The 24,743-nt window shown below is 41.6% G+C and overlaps 1 protein-coding gene across 1 annotated transcript; it reads left to right on the forward strand.

The window, feature by feature from the left end:
* The first annotated feature begins 17,392 nt into the window (after nucleotides 1-17,392).
* Nucleotides 17,393-18,565, forward strand: LOC133440926 (C-C chemokine receptor type 5-like). Its single transcript, XM_061718271.1, has one exon. The coding sequence runs from the start codon at nucleotides 17,495-17,497 to the stop codon at nucleotides 18,548-18,550; it is 1,056 nt and encodes a 351-aa protein (XP_061574255.1). The 5' UTR covers nucleotides 17,393-17,494; the 3' UTR covers nucleotides 18,551-18,565.
* The last annotated feature ends 6,178 nt before the right edge of the window (nucleotides 18,566-24,743 follow it).

The following is a 24,743-nucleotide window of genomic DNA, read 5'->3' on the forward strand; positions in this document are numbered from 1 at the left end:
AAAGTCTTACTGTCATTGTGTTGCACTGGATTATTGATGCTAAAAGAATGAATGAAAATGCACAGAAACTTTGTGTGAAGGTAGTATAGTTGTGAAATTTAGTGAAAAAGCCTAGAAAAAAGCAATTGGCCTACACCCCTTGCAATTCTTACACCTTCATTTATAATTAAGTGTTTTGGGTTAAGCTAAGCTCTGATGTTTAGGACTGGAGCTGAGAGATGGCAAAAATCAGGAGTGTGTTTGAAACAGATGCGGACAAATGATCAACTATTGCTCTGGACCACAGAATCCCAGTGTGCCCCACGGTGTGTATATTAGGTGGGACACTCAAATAGATCCTAATTGGACACACCGGGTTCTCACTGCCTTATGTATCGCAAAGAAAACCATTCTAGTAAATTGGAAACAAAAATCCAGTTTATGTATTAACCATTTTAGGAATCTTTTATCAGATCATATTAGTAGTGAGATAATGTCTGCCTCCACTGAACAACACTCGGCTGAATTGCACTCTCTGTGGTCCCCGATTATTGGCCTCGTTACCTAGTGGGGGCGGGGGGGGGTGATCTCGTAGCCCTTGGGGTTGGGGGTCGGCTTGGGGGGTCTGGGGCGCGGGCCTCTGGTGGCCCCTGGGGGGCGGTGGGTGGGGCCGCGGGGTCCTGTCCCTGGCCGGTGGGGGCCTTGGGGGCCTGTGGGGGGGGGTACCTCATGGCGGTGGGGGGGGTGGCTGGGGAGGGCTCGGGCGGGGGGCGGTGGCTTGGGCGTCTCCGGGCCTCCTGGGGGGGGCTGGGCCGTGGACGTGGGGGTCCCACCCGGAGGGCCCGGTCCTGCCTGGGTGGGGGGTGGCTGTCTGCGCTGGGGGGGCATTGCTGCCTTGGTCCTCCGTCGCTGGGCGGGGGCCAAGTGCCCCTGCGGATGTGGGGACTCCGTGACCCTTGGGGTGTCCGCCGGGGTGGCCTCGGGGGGGGGTGGGGCCGGGTCCGGAGATCGGGCCTCCCCTGACCGGGGGGTGCACGGGCGGGCGCGGCGGCGGGGTGGCGCCATTCCCAGGTATCTATGTCTTATGTTGTCAGTATGAATGGGAGGATGTTGGACCGTTTCCCCCTCCGTCTGGGGGCTCCGGCGGCTCCGGGGGCGCCCGTGGAGGTACGGTGGGGCCCTGGCCCGGCTTGGGGGGCCGGCCCCCGTCTACTGGATGGCCGGTGGGGGGACGCGGGTGTCTTATCAGGGCCGGCTTTGCTGGTCCTGCCTCCTGGCTTCGGCCTCCGCTCCCCCTCTTGCCCCCCCTACACGATTCATACGCACATAGGCGAAAGGCGGGGGGTCCGGGTCGTGGGGGGCACTGTCCCGCGTGGCCCGGCACTCCCCGCCTCACGGTTTTAACAGCAAATTAGACACTGCACATTCAACACTTTATAAATACACTTGACAAGGACACGTAGTTCGGGAGGGGGGGGGGGGTCGTGTCAATCGATACTTGGCCCTCCCTCCTCCCTGTTTTTATGGCATTAATCACATGCACTCAACACAAGGCGCGGGAGGGGGTCCCACATCACCCGCGTTCCCTCACCGGCCTGGGCCTCGGACAGGTGGGTCGGGTTACCCGGGCCTGGCGGGGCCCGCCGTGCAGCCTGGGGTGCCTTCTGGCGGTGCTGGACCCCCCCGGGGAGGGGGAAACGGTGCGTGATTGTATGTCTGTGTCGGTGAGAATGCGGTATGGAAGGGTCCTGCCATGGAGGATTTGAGCCTCCATTGGCAGGACATCAAAAACTTAATAATTTATCAATATTATATTATACAAAGATGGTTATTATTATTATTATTATTATTATTATTATTATTATTATTATTATTATGTATAGTATATTATATTATTATTAGTATAGGTATCGGATAGGTGAATGGATGAATGAATGGGATGCCTGGGTCTGGGGCCCTCTGTTGTCGGGCCTGCGCGGGTGTCGCCTTGTTGGGGGGTTCCCTCTCTCCGGGCCCGTCTCCGGTCCCCCCCGCTGCCTCTACGGCGGGGCGCCCCTCTGGTCTTGGAGGGCCACTTTCGTGGGGGACGGGTGCGCCTGCCCGCGTCGGCGGCCGGGGCGGCTCTGTCTCCCCGGGCAGGCTGGCCCCCTGCCGGGTGGGGGTCGTTGGCCTGAAGGGGGAGGGCCTCCTGGCCGCGTGTCCGGCCCGGACCGGGTGGCCGGGGATTGCCTGGGTCGCGGTCCGCCGCCGCGGGATCCCTGGCTGCTTCTTTCCACGCCGTGGGGGCCCCGCCCGCGGGCCCCCTCGGCCGCCGCCGGGTGGGGGGGGGGCCTCGCAGGCGGTGGGTTGCCTCCCTCCTACTTCTCCCCTCTGTGGGGTTTGCCGGGGGCCTGGGTTCCGGGCTCTTCCTTGTCGGCCTCTGGTCTCGCGGGTGGCGGGGTTGCTCCCCCCCCTCCCCCACTATAGATACACTTCAGGTGGAGCTTTGTTTGGTTTATTACACACACACACACACACACACACACACACACACACACACACACACACACACACACATACACACACATACACACATATAGTCATTTAGTCACATGCACACACACACACACACACACACACACACACACGCATGATCATATACATACACACACACACACATAGACATACACACTGGCTTGTTCACCTGCATGCTGGCTCTCTAGTTTTTGGGTTTAGGTAGCGGTAGCGATAGCTTAGCTCAGACTGCGATCAGATCTCAAGATTTAGGTCGATTGCTGTTCGTGTTTTGGTTGGCTCCGTGCCGGTTTCGTGCTTTGTTTGTGGTTTTTTGTTGCAGATTTCCAGTGCTTGACATGTGTCTCCGTGTGTTCCTGCTTCCTGGATTGGCAGTGGATGTCGTCACCCCCCCCCACCCCCTCCCCCCCCCAAAAAAAAAATAAATAAAAAAAATAAAAAAAACACTGGGTTTGTATGTGTATATTTATGTATGTGTACGCATATGTGTGCGTATATATATGTATATATTACATATAGTAATAATGCACATATATACACTTTTGGTTTCTACCGTCATGGTATCAATCAATAATATGTGTGCAGACAAGGTAAAAAAAAAAAAAAAAAAAATAGAAAAAAAAAAAAAAAAAAAAAAAACTATTGCTCTGGACTTTTTAAAGGAGCATCCGTTTCTCCAAGACTGGCTGCTCCTGCACTTTCAGCTGTCACAGGTTTCAGCTGATTTGGTTGAGTTTGAATATGTTGTGTTTAACACGGTTGCTCACCTCCGCCCTTGTTTCAAGCCTTCCTCTCCGTGCTCAGCTGTTGCTGTTTACCTGCATCTGTTCATTGCATCTCTGCAGAGTTGTTACTCCAATCCCCACCCCTTTTTGTATTTAGGCTCTCCACACTCTTTCCACACTTTTCTGCTTGTTTGTCTATTCCCTTGCACGCTGTTGCAGGTGCATGTATTGTTAATCATATCTGTTTTTTCTTGTCTTTATTTTGAGCGCTTGTGTCCCTTAGGTGCTCAAACGACTGTCAAGCCAGCCCTCTGAAAGTTTTGTGCCGCTTTGCTGTGGAAATTACGATAACCGCTGTTGCACGTTGTTTTCAAAATAAAAACTGTGTTATGCGAAATTATTTCAATGTGAATAAAAACACGATGAACGGGTGTTCATCATGATTATTCATCTTTGGTTTATTCATGTTCGAATAATTTTGCATAACACATAGCTATATTAGCTATATTATAATGCTATATTTTGAAAACATCGTATAACAGCAATTATCATAATTTTGACAACAAAGCGGCACAACATTGTTGAAGCAGCTGGTTTGACTGTTTTGGCATGACGGCAGTAATCTCTTTGCAGTGAACAGGCCGTTATATAGGCCGTACAAAAAGGCGTCTAAAAGACAGAGTCTCCGAGCATAAAAATGCCATTAGGAAGGTTAACTTGGATTATCCTATGGCTAAACATTTTCACACAGCACACAATAGCAATCCAGATGGGTTAATGGTTGAAGGTCTAGAAACTATCAAAAAGAATATTAGGGGTGGTGACAGGCTAAAATTATTACTACAAAGGGAAACTTTCTACATATACACTTTGCAGGCCACGACATACCCAGGATTAAATGAAGAAATTGATTTTAGTCCTTATTTGTAATGACTTCTCAGTTTATAAGTGGTTTTCTAGTATTGGTAGCTGTCCTTATCTAAGCCTGCTGCCACTTACTGTCTCTTTATGTATCTTCTTTTGTTTGTATGTTTTTTTTTTTTTTCCCTCTACCTGGCCATTCACTGGCTTGTGACACCTGTATGGCCATCTAGTGGCTCTTGCATCTATTTTTTATTTTATTTTTCTTCTCTCTACCTGGCCATTCACTGGCTTTTGACACCTGCGTGGCCACCTAGTGGCCCTTGCATGTAATGTTGACCTGGGAAATGGTTCATGTGACTTCCTACCTGTGCAGGGCAGGTGTATATCATTAGGAATTCCTGTTTGAGCAGTACCCTGAAGAAGGCTTGCGCCGAAACGCGTGGGTCTCTGCTCCCATGTTTTTATACTTATTAGCCATGTTTCAATAAAGGCTTTTTAATATTTTTCCACTAGAAGAGTGCCTTGGACTCCCTTTTTTGACAGGAAGTTAGTTTGTTTAAACAGGAAATAGGCTACTATAAGCTCATTCCTTGATTGGTGTGCAGCTCTGGGACCTTACTGCTAGCTAAATAAGCTGTGTGGGAGGACTGAAATCAAGAAGGCAACTTTATCATTTTGTAAGTAGTTGCAAATATGATATATAGTCCGTGACATTCTTCAAACAACCCCAAATGCTGGAGAAAGATATATACATGGAAGCTTTAGATCACAGAACATCCGTATACAGCGGTGGCATCTAAGTCATTGCCTGCAAGAACTTGATCCTATAGGACAGGCCCTTTGTTGCCGCCGTGCAATTCAGCGAAGAATATATAATGTTCAAACTCGCAATCAATTATGGTGAGTATTTTGGTTGTTACTCAAAACATTTTATTTATTACTCAGTACTTGTTACTAATTTCTAACTTCTTCTGAACTTCTTAGTTTCCCATTACTCCTTAAATTCTTGCAAATACCCAATCCTAACTGTTTGTCCAGTAAATGAACCATTAGAGGATATTAATAAACTTTGTCATATTGAAAAGTGTGTCATTATTTCAAGCTTGCTTACTGCAGGTCAACATGCAGCCTAATGTAGGTAGGCCTAATTTTTTTTTTATTTCTGTCTATAGAAATGTCTGTTTTTAGACTGTGCCCGTTCCTCGCTTTATACTTGATTACCGTATTTTCTGGACTATGCACCTGCATATAAACCGCATCCGCTCTATTTAAAAAAATAAAAAATAAATAAATAAAATATAACACAAACATGAGGTCATATACGTCAATCAGTCATATTTAATAAAACACAAGAGCTCGCCACAGGGTGATACAGTAAACTTTTGTTCACAAACTACAACAAGTGTTATGTTGCCTTGTTAATGTTGACTAAGAAAATGTAGCAGGCCTAAAAATAAACTGATACCATGATTACCATCATCACTCAATGGATTTATTGTATGTTGAATCCTGTCCATAACTGCTGCATTCACAGTGAAGTTATTTTCCAGAATAACAACATTGTTCTCAGTCTCTAACTCAGGAGGGTTGTCTTCATTAATTCCAAAGGCATCATGTCTATCAAAAATGTCGCGAGTAGCACCAGCTCCAGCAGACTGGAGAACACCTCTATGCCACAGTTGTAGAGGTGTCTGTCCTCCCTCTGTAGACAATCCATGGTTGTTCCACTGATTTCGGAACTCTGCAGCTGCCCTTTAAACTCTTGGCAAGTAGATATAGACAAAACCGGTGTTGTTCATCTGTTGAATCCAATATGCCTTCATTTTCCATGAAAGTTGGTGTCTGTGAGCAGTTTAACCACAGAGGTCAGACATGGTTGTTGCTCCCTGTCTGTAAGTCAAGTACCCAGGTCCCAGATAAAAAGTAAGTACCGTATTTTCTGAACTATAGGCCGCTATTTTTTTCATAGGTTTTGAACCATGCGGCTTATACAAATCTATTCTGTGGATTTTTCTTCCACCGCTCGGGGCGCTCCAACCGGAATTAGAATCAAAACTAAGACAAAATAAATGCAAAGAAGAATACACTACTTCTTCTTTAACAGATAGAAGTAGGTAGAAGCAGATGTCAAACAGATAAATAGATAAATAAATACTGGTTATTTTCTCTTGGTTCTGTCCCGTTTGAATCAGCAAAGTTGCTGCCGTGTTAAAAGACACCGTTAGGAAAGGATCTATTCAGGTACAAACATGTACATCATTTACAGTTCAAAATCGTTCTGTACATGTTGTAAATATCTAATCTAACAACATTAATATCTGCGGCTTGCATATATTTTTTTAAATAGAGTGGATGCGGCTTATATACAGGTGCGGCTTGTATATCTTTTTTTAATTATTTTTTTTAAAATAGAGTGAATGTGGCTTGTATGCAGGTGCAGCTTGTATATCATTTTTTTTTAAATAGAGCGGATGCGGTTTATATGCAGGTGCATAGTCCAGAAAATACGGTAATCAAGTATAAAGCGAGGAATGGGCACAGTCTAAAAACAGACATTTCTATAGACAGAAATAAAAAAGAAAAAATTAGGCCTACCTACACTAGGCTGCATGTTGACCTGCAGTAAGCAAGCTTGAAATAATGACACACTTTTCAATATGACAAAGTTTATTAATATCCTCTAATGGTTCATTTACTGGACAAACAGTTAGGATTGAGTATTTGCAAGAATTTAAGCAGTAATGGGAAACTAAGAAGTTCAGAAGAAGTTAGAAATTAGTAACAAGTGCTGAGTAATAAATAAAATGTTTTGAGTAACAACCAAAATACTCACCATAATTGATTGCGAGTTTGAACATTATATATTCTTCGCTGAATTGCCCGCCGGCAACGAAGGGCCCGTCCTATAGGATCAAGTTCTTGCAGGCAATGTCTTAGACGCCACCGCTGTATACGGATGTTCTGTGATCTAAAGCTTCCATGTATATATCTTTCTCCAGCATTTGGGGTTGTTTGAAGAATGTCACGGACTATATCACCCAAGACGTCAGCGGTGTGTGTGACTATTGTTGTGTAGGCCAGTGATCCAATTTGAAGATTTTGTCTGTGGCTGTACAATGTCCTCCTACTGATACCAAAGCATAAAGCTATTCTTTGCCAGCTCATTCCCAGGGATAAACAATACGTAATTTGTTCAGGTAGAATTTTGTACTGTGGGCGACCAGGGCGGCCAGTTATTATTGTTGGTGGGTCTCTTGAAGTCAACATTTCCCTTTGGCTCATTTGCAGTGATCTTGAGTTTTGAAATGAATTTGTGATGGAACAAAAACATGAATCTAGGGCCTCCAGTGTTACAAAGCTTTCTTGATCGACACCTCTGTCAAACTGCTGGTTAATAACAAAATTGTCCGTGCATATCCATTAAGCTCAAAGAATAACCGATCCAAAATCATGCTGTCATATCCACCTCTGTCAGTTTCCCTTGCAATGTGCTGAAGGCACCTCATTGCATTAGTGAAAAAAGTCCTAATACTCTCCTCATTACCATGTACTGCTAACAAAAAGTTGCTTTGGAAAAGAAGGTAAATTAGTGGAAAAATCATGTTTGCAACTACTTACAAAATTATAAAGTTGCCTTCTTGATTTCAGTCTTCCCACACAGCTTATTTAGCTAGCAGTAAGGTCCCAGGGCTGCACACCAATCAAGGAATGAGCTTATAGTAGCTTATTTCCTGTTTAAACAAACAAACTTCCTGTTTTAGTCATTTTGAGTATAATACTGTATGTGAGAGAGTATGATAGTAAGTGTGTGTGATTATAGTATTAAGTGTGTGTGACTATACTAGTGTATGTGAGAGAGTATGATAGTATGTGTGTCTTACTCTAGTAGTAAGTGTGTGTGACTATAGTAGTAAGTGTGTGTGACTATACTAGTATATGTGTGAGAGAATGATAGTACATGTGTGTGACTATAGTAGTAAGTGTGTGTGACTATACTAGTGTATGTGTGAGAGTATGATAGTATGTGTGTGTGACTATAGTAGTAAGTGTGTGTGACTATAGTAGTAAGTGTGTGTTGTGCAACTCGGGTAGCTTGGCTGTCCAGTTATCGAAGGCTTATTAATAATTTTATTAATAATTATTAATAATTAATAAAGTTGACTATTTATCAAATTGAATGATCAATATGATAAATAAAATCCTCGGGGCACCACTCTGTTCCTTAAGCAGAGAAATGATAACTTTTAACAGCAGAAAATCAGTCTCAATATGATTTGAATTATCCTGCAGAACAGCAAATCTTACTATATCTTACAGAATAACAATGAAGGCGTGATATCCGAACACTAGGCTCTGCTTAAACAAATCAATTTGTGACCAAATCTTGCATGAAATAACAACAACCACTCATTAAAAATCAATCAGAATTTATTTACATACGGGTATCAAAGATGTAATGTAAATTACAAAGAAAAAAAGAAATGTAAATGGATACCCAATAAATCCCGATGGCAGAACGTAAGTATTATAAAACAATTAATTAACTAGAAAAACATCAATAGAAAAATATGACATGAAAGTTAAATGCATGGAATGGAAAAAAGAAATCAAAGCAATAATAAAGATGATACAGAACGAACATCTACAGTTCAAACGTGGCTGCAGTGTTTAAAGAAGCCGGGGCTCCTGTGGTATTTTAAAGATGGCGGAACCCTCTTTAAGCCACGTGCAAATCTAGACCGGATGTTACTCCCGGTGTTTTAAACGTGACTACGGCAGAAAACAGCGCTTTAAAACATGAATGACTAGCAGAAAGTAGTGACTACAAATTAATGAAAACAGTCCTGATATTGATGCTGATGTAATCTCAGCTCTGAACACAGATTTAGCTCTGAAAACGTTCTTAAGTTACTGATAAACAGAGATCCCGACTTCACACAGTTCTGAACCGTTCTTAGTCCTACTGATCTGCCGTTCCCGGGCTCACGTTTCCTCTGGGATCCGTATCGGGTGCCTGCGGGTTTTGTCGACTGGGCCGTCCCTTCCCCTGAAACGGATTAGACAGCGGCGGGGCCGCCTCGTGCCGGGCCGTGGTTCCGGACCAAAACGGAGGCTCACACGCATTCCTAGGCGCGGCGGGGGACCGGTCTCTCCTGCCGTGCTTCCCTCTCTGCGCCGGTCGCCGACGCGCGGCCGTCCGGGCCCCGGGAGAGCTCACGCCGGCGAGACGCTGGCCGTCCGTCCCCGATCCCTGCGCCGTCAGCTGACAGGGGCTCGGAGCGGGGAGGGGGGTTTCAGTCTGAGCGTTCAGTCGCAGCTGTGTCCCGATCTGGTCGCCGGGAGCGCGTGGGCGTCGGAAGCTTGGATCTGTGAACTTAGAGGACAGAGTTAGTGGAAGCCGGAGCCTCCCCGGGGGACCGCCGCTTCAACCACGGGTCCAACGGAGCGGGCCCGGTCCGATGCGGACCTTACCCCTCCCCCCAGCCGGGGGAGAAAAGGAGATCTTGGCCTGGAGCCAAGATCCAGTGCCGATGAGATGAAGCGGAGAAGGAAAGAGATGCAGCCGGCGCTGTCTGCGCCGCGGGTCCTCGCTGATCCTCCGGCCAGACCACGCCGCACATCCCCCCCTTTTGGGGGGGGGGGGGAGGCGTGGTCCCTTTGGCCCGGAGCCAAAGGTGGACGAACTGACCCACTGGTTGATGAAGGAGAAAAGAGAGAGATGAACGCGCAGCGCTGCGTTTTGATCCTACGCGCGCTGCGGTGACGTCATCGGTGCCTCATTGCGATTGGATGCGCGCCGCTTGTAGGCGCCACCCCCCCCACGCAAGGCATGCTGGGGGTTGTAGTTCAGGTCGGCCATTTTTGGAGGCACATTACAGCCGATTTTCAGCTGAGCCGTTTCAAAGTTGAATATACACATTCACAAAGTGTTCATACATTTTATAAGTTCAGAGTTCACATGGGCGACGCCCAACATGTGTGTGACTATACTAGTGTATGTGTGAGAGTATGATAGTATGTGTGTGTGACTATACTAGTGTATGTGAGAGAGTATGATAGTATGTGTGTGTGTGACTATACTAGTATATATATAAACTAGTATAAGCTCTCCACAACCAGGCCCCGTGCTACCTCACCGACCTGCTCCACCGCTACACTCCCTCCCGCAGCCTCCGCTCCTCTGACGCCAACCTCCTGTCCCTTCCTGTCAGAACCAAGCACCGGACCTGGGGCGACAGGGCCTTCTCCATCGCTGCTCCCACCCTCTGGAACTCCCTCCCCAAAAACATCCGTGACTGTACAGACCTCCCAGCTTTCAAATCCCATCTCAAAACTCACCTTTACAGAACTGCTTTTAATGTGTGATTAATGTCCTGTCTCATGTTGTGTCCTTATGTACTGTCCTGTGTAATTGTAATTTGTATTATGTGTTTTGTTTTAATGTAAAGCGTCTTTGAGTGCCCTGAAAAGCGCTATATAAATACAATGTATTATTATTATTATTATTATATGTGAGAGACTATGATAGTAAGTGTGTGTGACTATAGTAGTAAGTGTGTGTGACTATACTAGTATATGTGAGAGACTATGATAGTAAGTGTGTGTGACTATACTAGTATACGTGAGAGAGTATGATAGTATGTGTGTGTTACTATACTAGTGTATGTGAGAGAGTATGATAGTATGTGTGTGTGTGACTATACTAGTATACGTGAGAGAGTATGATAGTATGTGTGTGTGACTATACTAGTATACGTGAGAGAGTATGATAGTATGTGTGTGTGACTATAGTAGTAAGTGTGTGTGAGTATACTAATGTTTGTGAGGGAGTATGATAGTGTGTGTGTGTGTGTGTGTGTGTGTGTGTGTGTGTGTGTGTGTGTGTGTGTGTGTGTGTGTGTGTGTGTGTGTGTGTGTGTGTGTGTGTGTGTGTGTGTGTGTGTGTGACTATACTAGTATATGTGTGAGAGTATGATAGTATGTGTGCGTGACTATACTAGTGTTTGTAAGAGAGTATGATGTAACATATGAGAGCAAATATGAATTATTTCCTAAACGGCCTCTCATAGTTTAAACTTACTCCACCTTACTTTTAGTCTTGGTTAACTTCTTCAATGTTCTGTTACTTAACATACAAATTGAGCCTAGGCAGCCCTCACTTTTGTATGAATACTGATTGTTAATCTTCTTGACAGTTTAGACAGAAAATTGATGCATACTGATGTTTGGTTATAGTGCAGAGCACCACATTGATGACACTGAAACACGTCATATTAGTACAATTACCTCATACCAATTGTTAAACAGTCTACAATGATGGACGTATATTAGTTTGGACTTTCTTTTGCAACCACAAGACCTGGAAGCCTCAGACTCAGTGAGTTTGAGTTTGGCATAAACCGATCCATACAAAAGGACAATGATTCCAAACACACCACCAGATACAGTAGCTGAAAATGAAAGGAAATCAAGGGGTTGCAATGGTCCACCTGAAATAATATTGTGATTCCACAATGATGAGAAACAATGGTGACATCAAACAGGAAACAGTTACTTCAAGTTATTGCTGCAAAACGTGGTTCTACAATCAGTTGCATCTGGTGTCATTTTTCTGCATGCACTCTTTGTGCATTTCTGCTGATTATGTCCTGGTATTTAAAAACCTGGGATAAAAGAAAAGAGGGCAATTTGATTCAGTCCTGGTGAGTGTGCTCTTCATGCCTGCCTGATTTTCTGTGTTTTACAGTTTCTTACTGATTGGACTTAAAGATTGTGTTCTCCTTGGCTCCCCAATACCTTACTGAACTTCTCCACTCTCACACACCAGCCAGAGCACTGAGGTCGTCAAGTCAGTTGCTTTTAGACGTCCCGAAATCTAAGCTCAAAACTAGAGGTGACCGAGCTTTTGCGGTGGCCGGCCCTAAGTTGTGGAATAGTTTGCCACTAAATGTTAGATCTGCCCAGACCCTAGTGGTTTTTAAGTCTTCTTTGAAAACTTATTTATTTTCTTTGGCTTTTAGTGTGTGACAAATTAGTTCCCCACATCTGTGTGAAGTGATTGTGCACTTTATGTGTCTGTTCTTTGTCGTCTATTCTCTATTATCTATTTTTTTATTACTATTTTATTGATCATTTTAGTATGTTAGTGATTTTATTGTTTCTACACTGTGTACTGTGTTTTTCTTTTGGTATTGTTTTATTTTCTTGTATGCTGTACAGCACTTTGGTCGACCTCGGTCGTTTTTAAATGTGCTTTATAAATAAAATTGACATTGACATTGACATTGAATATTGAATATAAAGAATTACAAGTTATTCTTGTAATTCTTGCATCTCGCTAAGGCTGTCAACATGTTTGGGAGGTGATCTTTAATTAATTTTTAACCCGAAAACATCCAAATGTGTCCTTGATCATATCAACTCATGCCAACAAAAATTGTCCAAATGTAGATTTGGAGGACAGGCCCTTTGCTATCAGGCACCGTTACTATGGAACCAATTCCAGTTTGGGTTAAGGAGGCTGACACCACCTCCACCTTTTAAAACAAAAATGTAAATGTTGGTGTTTATTAAAGCCTCTAGTTAGTGTAAACTGTAGTGTGTTAGGGCCAGTAGTCATAGTTGCAGCTACAGGACAAGACTAGAGCAGCTTGTCTTAAACATAGCTTTGTTGTAGATATGCTGCCATAGGTCAATGCTGCATGGGGACCCCAACATGATCCACTGCTGTCTACATCTGCTTATATAGTCATCCCTGTAGTGCACCATTTAGCCATTGTGTTTCTCCTTTCTCTGTTTCTCTCTCTCTGTCTGTTCTCTCTTTTGCTGCTCTGCCCAGTGTAAATTTTTGCAAATATGTAACTTGTAGGGATGGGTATTATATAGATAATACTTCCTTTGAAGTGATTTTGGCTGTATAATTTATTTTTTACAATGCTTCTCCTACTGTTTTAAGTTGTTTATTGGCTTCAGATCTCTGGTACTGTGTTAAGCACTTTGTAACACTGTATGTAAAAATGCTATATAAATATGGTTTATCATCGTTATTGTAATAATCTACAAACTTATACTTCAACCCATCTTGGAAACATTGATGACGGGGTGGACATTTATGGCTACTTCTAGCTTTTAATGAACACATGGTGGGTCTTGGTAACAAAGAGCTTCATTGTTGAAGGTGATTGTATACTGTTTATCAAATATATTTTGAATTTCTGATTATTTTAAAAATATTAATAAATGAGAGTCTGGACACATTAAGCTTGAACCAACACAACTACAAACACCATATGATGAAAATGAGGAAGTATAAGGATGGAATTTGATGTATTTGCAGCAGTTGACCCAATTTCCAGTTAAGAAAGACAAAATGGTGTTGATGGTGTTACTAATTACACCAGTCGATCTGTTAAATGGTCAGTACCCCATAACGACAAAGTGGAATGCAGTTTTAGGAAAACTGACAAATTTTTTAGAATTATCACAAAAATTGAATATAGTTGATCAAAGTTACTAGTTTTATCAAAGGAAACTTGGGAAATATAACAATTATGTTAATGTTTTGTCCTTTAACCACTCTTCACTGAAGTTAGCGGAGCAGCATGAGGGACATGTCAAAATTATGTACACCGAAAGAAACTGGTGGAAATCCATGTCAAGAGACTTGTCATCGCACTCATGTGTGTAAATGTTTGGTCATTTATACCAGAACATCAGGATATGTTTTTTCTATGTCAATGATGAATTGGTGACTTTAATGGGAACACCAAAGATACTTTATTTATAGTGATATTGACCAAGTGGCACCTTGTTGGCCATAGATGCGAGGGCCCGACCAACACTGCTTACAGCTTTAATTTTTTAGTGGTTTCTGTGTTTCAGTTTGTAAATGTTCTTCAGCCTTCTTGGTTACATCTGTATTCATGTTTAGGTTTTGAGGGCCAAGAGTTGGTTGCAGAATTAGGTTTGGAATAAGATTAAGACTTAGACTTTCTTTATCCATCATCACATAAAAAAACAGCAGTGATATCTTATGCAATTAAATGTTTTTGCTCAGCTTCCATATATAGCAAGAGTAAAAAAACTGAAAAGGATACACAGTATAAACGGTATAAAACAGAAAGGTCGTAGCAGCAGCGGTGTGGATTATTGCAGTTATCTGGAGGTAGAGTAGAATAAATAGAATGAATATAGTCTTATTTATAGGGGTTCGATAAATATTGCACTTAAATATATCTTATGTACAGAATGAGCAGAAACATGGTCATGGAAAATGGTCATGTGTTTGTGACTGTGGTTCTGTGCATGTTAAGTAGGTGAAAGTATGTGAAATGCAATACCTACCGAGAGAACATAATGAACTTCCTACAGACTAAGGCGTTTTCAAAAAACTCTTGATAGAGACTGCACCAGAGACTGTTTCAGTACTACCACTTCTTCTTGGTCATGTTTGCTTGTTTGCATCTGCAGGTTTGGTCAAATCACCATGTTTCTAAAGCTTGCACATACGGACTTGCGGTTCCGTATGTGCAGATGTTGTGGTTTTTTGTATTATGATTTCAAAAGCATTTTCAGGAAGCAACTAACCATATCTGTCAAATTTAAATATATATAACATGAGCCCACCTTGCAGCACCTTGGTTTGGGGAGGGGAGAATATGAGCAGAAGTATTAAAACAATTTATGCCATGGATTTTGAGGTATAGTCTTTTTGGGTACAGAGCTGTCTGCCACTCTGCTGAATCATCCACATCAGCATCTCTTGAACAAGAATGGACTCCAACATCAGCTTTACTGGCGACTCCAACTTTACTGGCGATACTCAAAGGTAGCTTTTCTTTCCTAAATTTACAAACAAATGGTTTTAAATTATTCACCATCTGACAAATTAACATTTTTTTCCATCACAAATAACTACTTTTTAACAAATACACCAGTGAATATAGCTAAACATTGCTACTCACATAGTTGCTTCAAATGTTTGCATTCTAATTTTACTGAAAATTTGGATTTGATAGTTTTATGCTTGTACCCTCATGCTCTCATTTCATGTTCTCATTTCATATATGTAATACTTTGGATAATGTACTTTATAATAAAATATAATGTAAAACACTTTTTAAAAGAATTACAGCTCAAATGTTGATTAAATGAGTAGTTTCTAGCCTTTTGCACCTCAAAAATCAGCTTGAATTTGGGATCACTCTTCAAATGTCTAGGGTTTTTCACACCTTCACCAAAATGTGGTTTAATCATTTTAACCTCAGACATGGTTTCATTCCATTGGCAAAATTTTAAATATCTTATCATCAACTATCTACTATTCTGGAGGGGTTAAAAATATTAAACACGGTGCAACTGAATGAGCTCAGAAGTGGAGTAAAGAAAATATAGCATCTGTGACTGGTAAAAGTGTTCAAAAATATCTTAAGGTAAAACATGAAGGAACAATGTTAAGTAAATAAGAGAATGAAACAACTCCACATGATACAATAGTATTGATATATACGCGATTACTGAAACTAGAATTGACATATTTGATAGATCTTTTCCATCGTCCAACAAAGAAGAATCAGGACTTGATTCCAGGATTATTGATTTTTCTTCAATGATAGCCTGGCTATGTTTTTTTTTTTTTTCAAATTGTGACTGAGCATCGACCTACAACAAAATAAGTGGTAGCGGGAATATTTCTTTAAGGGGTGTTTACATTTCCATCTTCAGAAAGTGGGTCATACTTTTCATTTCTCTGTCAGCTGAGCATGGCAGTGAAGAGTCCAACTTTCACTATTTTCACTTTGAGTATTTCAGGGTAAGCTCCATACGGCTGACACACACGTATTCACGTTTGCATGTGTTGTTGTTTTGGTATGATTGTTACGGCCGGCAGAGAACCCAAAAGCAGCACACAGAGCACAAAGTGGGAGTATTCTGGTTCACTTTATTTCCCAACCGGGGCGAAGAGCAGGCAGGAATGCAGGACCAGGATGTGAGCAGGACAGAGGGGAGTGGAAGGCACTGAAGGCAGGTCTGAGTGGAGGACTCACCATGACAATGGTTGATTTGTTTTCCCGCCAATTACCACAGCTTTATTGTTTGATTTTCTCTCTGGTTTTGTTTTTTATGCTGGACGCTAAGCATCCAAAGTCTTTTTTGGCCAATCGGAAACAGATGGTGGCTGAATATTTGTGATGTAGATGTGCAGCCTGTGAAGAAGACATCAGTATTCAAGCTCCTAACTTCATCAAAACTATAAGCCAGATTTTATAAAGCTTCATCAAACCGAAGGAGGAAGTACATTGCAAAAACGAATTTAAGATTTCTCGCCAACAAGTTTTTTTTGTTGTTTGTTTTTGCCCCATTAGGAAAGATATGTTTGCTTAAAATAAGACATATTTCACTAGATTTATTGAATATTAGCTTTATTTCTAGAGGGGCTGTTGTTGCAGGGTAGAAATATGTGGAAAACTGTCTGGTATGCAAATCTGTTTTCCTGCCCAGACAGCTGCATATTTTAGAAAAACCAGAATGCTCACTTCCCTTTATGAGCCTTGTGTATAACACAGAGACACAAGATAAGCACTTCTAAAAAGAAAAAGTGTTAGAAAAAGGATGAAAGCAAAAACTCTCCTCAGCATATTTTCAAACCTCAAAATATCTTCGTGGGAAAAAAAAATGAACCTAACATCTGTGTAAAGCTCAATATGTGCATTATAAATCACATATTGATTTAATTTCTTGCTTGAACAAGCAGTGAACTCATCATCTTAAAACTAAAATATCTAGAAATTATAATGAAGATTTATGCGATGGTATCCATTGTTATTATCAAATTAACTTTCAAATTATACCCCCCTCCTAGTCTTCCGGTAAAAGAATACTAGATTTATTTGGAGCTCTTCAGGGGTGCACTTACAAACTGAATCATTAGAAAGTGTCCTGGTGACAACAACTGATAGTTAGATCAGCTTTCACTTCAGGAAATCCCTAAACGCAGAAGACAGTTCGGGTTCTTCTCATGCGTAACGCCCATAACAACTAAATGGCTCTAAAGTTATACATACAACAGTGTTTTTTTAATGAACTACCATGCTTGTGTCAGGCAGTAGTACAGGCATCAGTGATAATGATCAATAACCATTAACAGGAATTCCTTAAAAGTTCCCTTATCTAAATTTGGGGAAACTGTTTGCAATACTGTTTAAATCTCCAAAGAAATAAGCTGCTGCACAGATTGAAACCTGTAGTTTTTCATGTACACTGAAACATTTTATTGATTGCACTCCTTAATTTTTGGGATGTAAATTATTTGTATCTTCTACCAAAAATGAAATAGGGAGAACCTTCTAACCCTTTTTCTTCTTTCTAGCCCTACAACAGGAGCCTTCATCAATGACACCACTGTGGACTACATGTACTCTGAGTACTCTGATTACTATGAAGACTATCTCAATGGGGACTTTGGGTTTTGTCAGTCTGAGAAATATGGGGCGCACTTTCTCCCACCTCTCTATGTCATATTCTTCATCCTGGGTCTTCTGGGTAACTCTTTGGTCATCTGGGTCATTACTTGTGGCGTGCGACTCCGCAGCATGACCGACGTGTGCCTGTTAAACCTTGCCATTGCTGACCTGCTCTTGGTGTGTCCCCTTCCCTTCCTGGCTCATCAGGAAGGGAAGGATCAGTGGCACTTTGGGGATACAATGTGCAAGATGGTGCTGGGCACCTACCAAATTGCCTTTTACTGCGGGAACTTCTTCATTTGTCAGATGAGCATCGATCGCTATTTGGCTATCGTACACCCCGGGAAGGCACGGACACGGTTGTTTGGAATAATTGCGGTTGCTGGGACATGGGTAGCTGGATTTGATGCATTTCTTCCTGATCTGATCTTCCTAAAACACTACCAAACAAATGTGGACAAGTCTAACTACTGCTACCCTGAATATCCCCAAACATATTCAGATGAGACATATTCCAAGTCTCACTTCTGGAAGCTATTTTGCCTTTTTCAAATGAACATTTTGGGCTTGTTTATCCCACTGTTCATCATGAGTTTCTGCTACTCGCAGATCATCTGGAGGCTGATGTCCATCCACTCATCCAGGAAACAGGCCATTCGCATCGTCGTTGCAGTGGTGATGGTTTTCTTCTGCTGCTGGGTCCCTTACAACATGGCATCATTAATGAAAGCGCTGGAGCTACTTCATGTCATCGAAGGATGTGAAAACAGCAAAGCCATCCACCTGGCTTTACAAGTCACTGAAGCCATTGCCTACTCTCACAGCTGCCTTAACCCCATCCTGTATGTGTTCGTTTGGGAAAAATTCAGGAGGCACTTGCTGAAGCTGATTAACAGAACTCCCTGCATGCTGTGTCGGGTCATCAAGCTGTACCTTCCACAGGACAGAATCACCTCAGTTTACTCGCAAACTACCAGTGTGGATGAGAGGAGCATTGGTCTCTAAACTGGAACTTTTGAACATGCAGCTATGTGTTTTCCTTTTATGTACAGTACATCATTGTGCCGCTTTCATTAGGTCAGGCTTCACTTCTTAGTGATTAAGTAAACTGAAATGTTCCGCGTGCATATGATGTATTCTATGTCTATACCATTTACCTTATTTTCTTTAGCAAAAAATAAATAACATATATATTTATACTTTTGTAACTTCTATATTTAACATACTATAAAACTGTATAGGACTATCCTGCATATATGGTAAAACTCAATTGAAATTCTGTATGACTTTCATGATTGCATCTATGATGATGAGTCCAGCTTTAAAATTGATATTTTTCTTCACATTGTGCCGTTAACTAATTGTGAAACTGTCACCTATCAAGCCACATTCAATCTTCCGCCTGAACTGGCTGCAAAGGTTCAAATTATTAACATGAACCTATTTAGTTCAGGAAATTTAAAAAAAAAAAAAAAAAATTAACTTGAATATGGTCTAGATGATCATTCATGTTGCACGTATCGTTGTGTTACATAATACACCTCTGATGCAACAGGCAGTGTGCATTTAGTAAGTATAAAAGCATCTCTAGCCGAACATTTGAAAACCACACCTGAGAGAGGAAGCATGCAGCATTGTTTAACCTTTGCAGAATACAAACCTCTGAGCAAGGTACTGTTCCTGCTCTATTTGTTTTTTTCTGATAATGATCGCAACAACCCAAGTAAAGCACATCATTTGAAAATATACATTAAGGTAGAGTGAAAGAAAAGATTTTCATCTGAGTGTTTCTTGAGAAATGCAATTATTTTGCAGGTTAACCGCCTGACTCAGATAGCAACCGTTGATATTGAATGATTTACGTGGTATTAAACATTTTGCATTTGATAAAGTAGGCAGATCAAAGACAGATACAGAAGATGGTTAACCTTTAGGAGCCACGACCCAGATCTCCTGCTGAGAGTGAATATGTGCATTAATGTGACATCATTCATGTTTGCACTGAAATCAGCTTCTTCAGAGATGTCTGGCAGGCGAGATGCATTTACGCGTTCTTCATAGCCACAACATCCCCCTTCACAGCCTGCATTTCCTGTTTGTTGCCATCACATAAAGGCAAAGTGTACTGATGCCCAAAGGTAAAAAGAAACAAGCAATAATTCTTTAAGATTATTTTTTTAGGAGTCATTTTATGGATTAAAATGATTCAGATTTAGACACATATGCACATATGTCAGGAGTACTACTCTTCAAACATGTCTAATGGTCTCCAGAAACCCTCCAAAAGGTTCTGTATTTACCAAAGAAACTCTGCAGCCGAGCAACATTCAGCATTTTTATTTCCTGCCATGGCATTTCTTTTAAGTAATTGTTTGCTTGTTTGTTAAAATATGTTTTCTCTTTCGTTTTCTTATTTGAAGCAGAGTACCTGCCTTTATAAATCATATAAAGTCTTTCAATAAAATTACACGTGTAAAAGACTTTTTTCTTCCTGGTCCTTTGTACGTTCTCATCTGCCTCGCCACTGTATTGTTTTCCTCTGTGTGGTAACCAGAGAGCACTACCGATTTGAGTCTTGCAGATCTGTGGTCTCTGATGAACAGTTCCATTCCTGCACTTATCTTTATCTTGATAATACATATAAAAGTCAATAGAGACAGAGACATTTTCTCATGCATACTGTAACTTGTCAATGGAAGCGAAATACCCTAATTTCTCATTGAAGTAGATAAACTGCTTGTACAGCGTGCACTATGGAGAGCAACTCAACAAGGAAAGGTGAAAACTCACGAGCGGTTAACACCGTGGCTGATTCAGTCTAACAGATAGCAAGGATCAGTGACTGAATTTTTCATTGACAATTCTCTTGCATTTGCATTGCAGGTGTCTAACGGGTCAAACTCATTATTTTTTATTCTAATTTTCCTAATTTTCCATAAAATTTGAGTGAAGAATTAATGACACTGGATGTTTGTGGTGTTTGCTCATTGGGAGTAATGAAACAGGAACAGGAAATAATACAAGAAAACCAGGCCACAGCTGACAGACAAAAAAAGGTTCATTTAAAGATGTCATACATAAGCTCTTGCTAACACTTTTTTTTAAGCTTTCTAATGTAGATCACAGAACCCGACCATCTGATTGAGGAAGAGGCGTAATGAGACCACATTTGAACATTTGTGAGCGTGATCTGCTTCCACCACATCAGCAGAGTCAGAGGACGGCTGGCTGGGTTCATAGTGAGAGAACAGCGGAGTTCCCTCCACCGTGCTTTTCTCCACTGAGGGGGTGGACCGGGGCAGGTCCGGCAGCCACAACAAGATGTCTCTGTTTGATCACATATGTGTGCTTCGTCAGGGCTTGATGGCCCATCATTGGTTATGGGTAATTTCACTCAAAAAGCTAACGCCAGATGCAAAGGGACAGAAGTATTACTAATACGAAGACAATGACTATGTGAAAAACAAAAGGGACATGACATTTCAGTTTTGCCTGCCTACATAGCAATATGAGCCATTTTTGAGTGTACCATTTTACAAAGCTGACTGTTTCCAGTAAGCTGCTGATATCTAACTGTAAAATTCAAAACATGGAAGAAAAAAAAAAAGTCTTACTGTCATTGTGTTGCACTGGATTATTGATGCTAAAGGAAAGAATGAAAATGCACAGAAACTTTGTGTGAAGGTAGTATAGTTGTGAAATTTAGTGAAAAAGCCTAGAAAAAAGCAATTGGCCTACACCCCTTGCAATTCTTACACCTTCATTTATAATTAAGTGTTTTGGGTTAAGCTAAGCTCTGATGTTTAGGACTGGAGCTGAGAGATGACAAAAATCAGGAGTGTGTTGGAAACAGATGCGGACAAATGATCAACTATTGCTCTGGACTTTTTAAAGGAGCATCCGTTTCTCCAAGACTGGCTGCTCCTGCACTTTCAGCTGTCACAGGTTTCAGCTGATTTGGTTGAGTTTGAATATGTTGTGTTTAACACGGTTGCTCACCTCCGCCCTTGTTTCAAGCCTTCCTCTCTGTGCTCAGCTGTTGCTGTTTACCTGCATCTGTTCATTGCATCTCTGCAGAGTTGTTACTCCAATCCCCACCCCTTTTTGTATTTAGGCTCCCCACACTCTTTCCACACTTTTCTGCTTGTTTGTCTATTCCCTTGCACGCTGTTGCACGTGCATGTATTGTTAATCATATCTGTTTTTTTCTTGTCTTTATTTTGAGTGCTTATGTCCCTTAGGTGCTCAAACTACTGTCAAGCCAGCCCTCTGAAAGTTTTGTGCTGCTTTGCTGTGGAAATTACGATAACCGCTGTTGCACGTTGTTTTCAAAATAAAAACTGTGTTATGCAAAATGTATCAATGTGAATAAAAACACCGATGGACGGGATTTGCTGAGACATTACATGGTTGAAATATATGAGAATAATAGTAATAGTAATAGTAATAGTAAACATCGTAATTTTGACAACAAAGCGGCCAGAGGTGGACAGAGTACTCGACCCCAGTACTTGAGTAAGAGTACAAATACTACTGGTCAAAATTTACTCCGTTACAAGTAAAAGTAGCTCAGTCAAAATATTACTCGAGTAAGAGTAGAAAAGTACTTGCTTTTAAAGGTACTTAAGTATCCAAAAGTAAATGCTTTTAAATTTACTTTAAGTAAAAGTAAGAGTAAGAGTAAGAGTACATTTCTTATTTTCCACATCAGTAAATTACTATATTGTTTCTAAATTAATTTAAGGATCTTTTAACTCTTGTTTCTGAGAATTCGATGTTGAGTTGTTGAAAGCAGAGAGGTAGTTCTGCTTCGGCAGACATTAAACATTTGAAAATAAATGTCTGTGGTTTGTCTGTGCCCTCGTTTTTTACTCGGTCGAACTCAAACATTGAGTTAAGATACGGCCAAGGATTTTGTGAAAGTCCCTGCTCCGAGTCCGGCTCATTATCAGACTCAGACGACTTAGCGGATTGTCTTTCTTCTCCTGACGCAGGCGTAGCCATTGTTGCGGCTCTGTCTTGACAAACGCAGGCTACTTTGGCGGTATCGTTTTGAGGAGGCTTGACGTATTTCCGCTTTACGTACATCCCAGTGGAGAGCGTGCACTGTGATAGGTCTCCTCCTTTGACAAAAACAGCTTGTGTCCAATAGGATTTTAGGGAAGAAGAAAAAAGAGCAGACCTGAAAGTAACAAGTACTTTTCAGCCTTCCTAGAAATTTACTCGAGTAAAAGTAAAAATATTTGTCTTGGAAATGTATTCAAGTAAGAGTCATAAGTACCAAAGAAATCTAATACTCAAGTAAAGTACAAATCCTCTGGATATGTACTTAAGTACAGTACTCAAGTAAATTTACTCCATTACTGTCCACCACTGAAAGCGGCACAACATTGTTGAAGCAGCTGGTTTGACTGTTTTGGCATGACGGCAGTAATCTCTTGCAGTGAACAGCATGAGTTGAGTCTAAACCCAGTTATCCCCCTGACACAGCTCAAGCGTGGGCCTCATAATGTTCCCAAAATACCTCAAAATGTACATACTCTTCATCCAACTCTTGCATGTGTAGCCAATATATTTTTGGTGAAATTACACACAACCAACCTTCACGGGGTGTGTGAGAGGCAAACATACTTATACAGTACATGTAATCATGCATGATAAAGTACAGCTTGGATGTTGCAAACCCCGTGAGGAAGTCTGGAGGACGTCAAGCTTGACTTGCGTTCAGCTACGCTGCTTTTTAATGATGACTGCCATTTTCTTATTTTTGAATGTAGCTTACAGTTAAACGATGACTAATAAACACATTCAGAAACAAAAGCTGAAAAGTGATATGGTGGACATTTTTATAATGGTCTCAAATATTAAAGGGGACCTATTATGAAAAACACGTTTTCTCTTGCTTTAACATATATAAAGTGGTCTCCCCTCAGCCTGCCAACTCAGAGAAGGAGGAAAGCAACCAAATTCTGCAGTGTCTGTACAGCCGTCCAGTGTGATGTGGCTTCTACGAACTGTTCAGATTCTGCTCCCGTCGTTACGTAACGAAAATGCGATTCACATATGTTGGCCTCCGATGCGTGAAACCACGCCCATAATTAACTCCGCCGGCCGGAGCTTCCGCCATTTTTTCGTAGCGGTGTATCGTGATGGCGTCTGTTTGAGCTAGACATGCAAATTGCTCTGTTGTTGGTTGTAAAAACTTGCTTTGTGCCCTCCCCTGCTACGCGTCATTCAGGCAGCCAATCAGCACAGAGCCTCATTATCATAGCCTCCCCGCCCACTCAGAATCCAGCATAGATAATGAGGTTAGAGAATAGGATGCTAAAGACATGGCTCAGAGGCTGAATTTCTCATTTATTTAGCAAAAACAATCAAAAGCTTGTTTTTAAGACATTCAAGGCCTGTTTAAAATAGGTATTAGATGCAATAATAGGTAACCTTTAAATGAACATTCACACCGGTCAAACGTTTGAACACACTTCCCCATTCACTTGAATGGGAAAGTTTTGACTCGCAGTGTAGCTTACTTCAAACAAACAAACTATAATTGATCTTTTAAGTAACAATTATATTATAGCCTTTTGAAAGACCCAAGAAAAACACTTTAAGTAGCCTAACTGAAATTGTTTCCAAATGTACTGCCGGGTTTCTTTAACTTATTGACAAATAACCAACTATCTTGTGGAAAAAATAACCAAAAATTCAAATGATATATAGTATAGAAACTTCATTTGAATTTGAACTTTTGTTTCCGCTCAAGCAAATGTCAAGAGCCTTGGAGGGACTTTTCCTAGACTGCTGTTCCTGCAGCTCGCGTGTGCAGCCATTCACCACAACACTAACTCTCTACCGCCATCTAGCGGGCGGGTCCCGCCACCGCTCCTTCCACAGGAGGACTAATGTTTCATTGAGCTGCTGTACCTTTATGACTGATATGTATATCTGTGAGCGTGTATGCTTATTTTCTCTTTAGCAAAACCGACTTTCTAGGTATTTGTCAAAGCTTTCATTAATGAAAGTGGGCTTAGAGAGCTGGAAAGTTTAGTAATTTAACCTTTTCTCAGTTTTTAGCTCAGTCCCCCAGGGATTTCTTGGTGAGTAAAAGCTGAATTCAGTGGGCGAAAGATTTCTAGAAGCTACAGTGGGTAGAATGTTGAAAATTATATCTCTCATGAGGATGTATATTTGTCATAAT

This window comes from Cololabis saira, chromosome 3 (assembly GCF_033807715.1).
Source record: "Cololabis saira isolate AMF1-May2022 chromosome 3, fColSai1.1, whole genome shotgun sequence".
Lineage (NCBI taxonomy): Eukaryota > Metazoa > Chordata > Actinopteri > Beloniformes > Belonidae > Cololabis > Cololabis saira.

Coding starts and splice junctions, on each gene's coding strand:
- LOC133440926 (XM_061718271.1), top strand. CDS start 17,495: ATGTACTCTGAGTACTCTGATTACTATGAAGACTATCTCAATGGGGAC.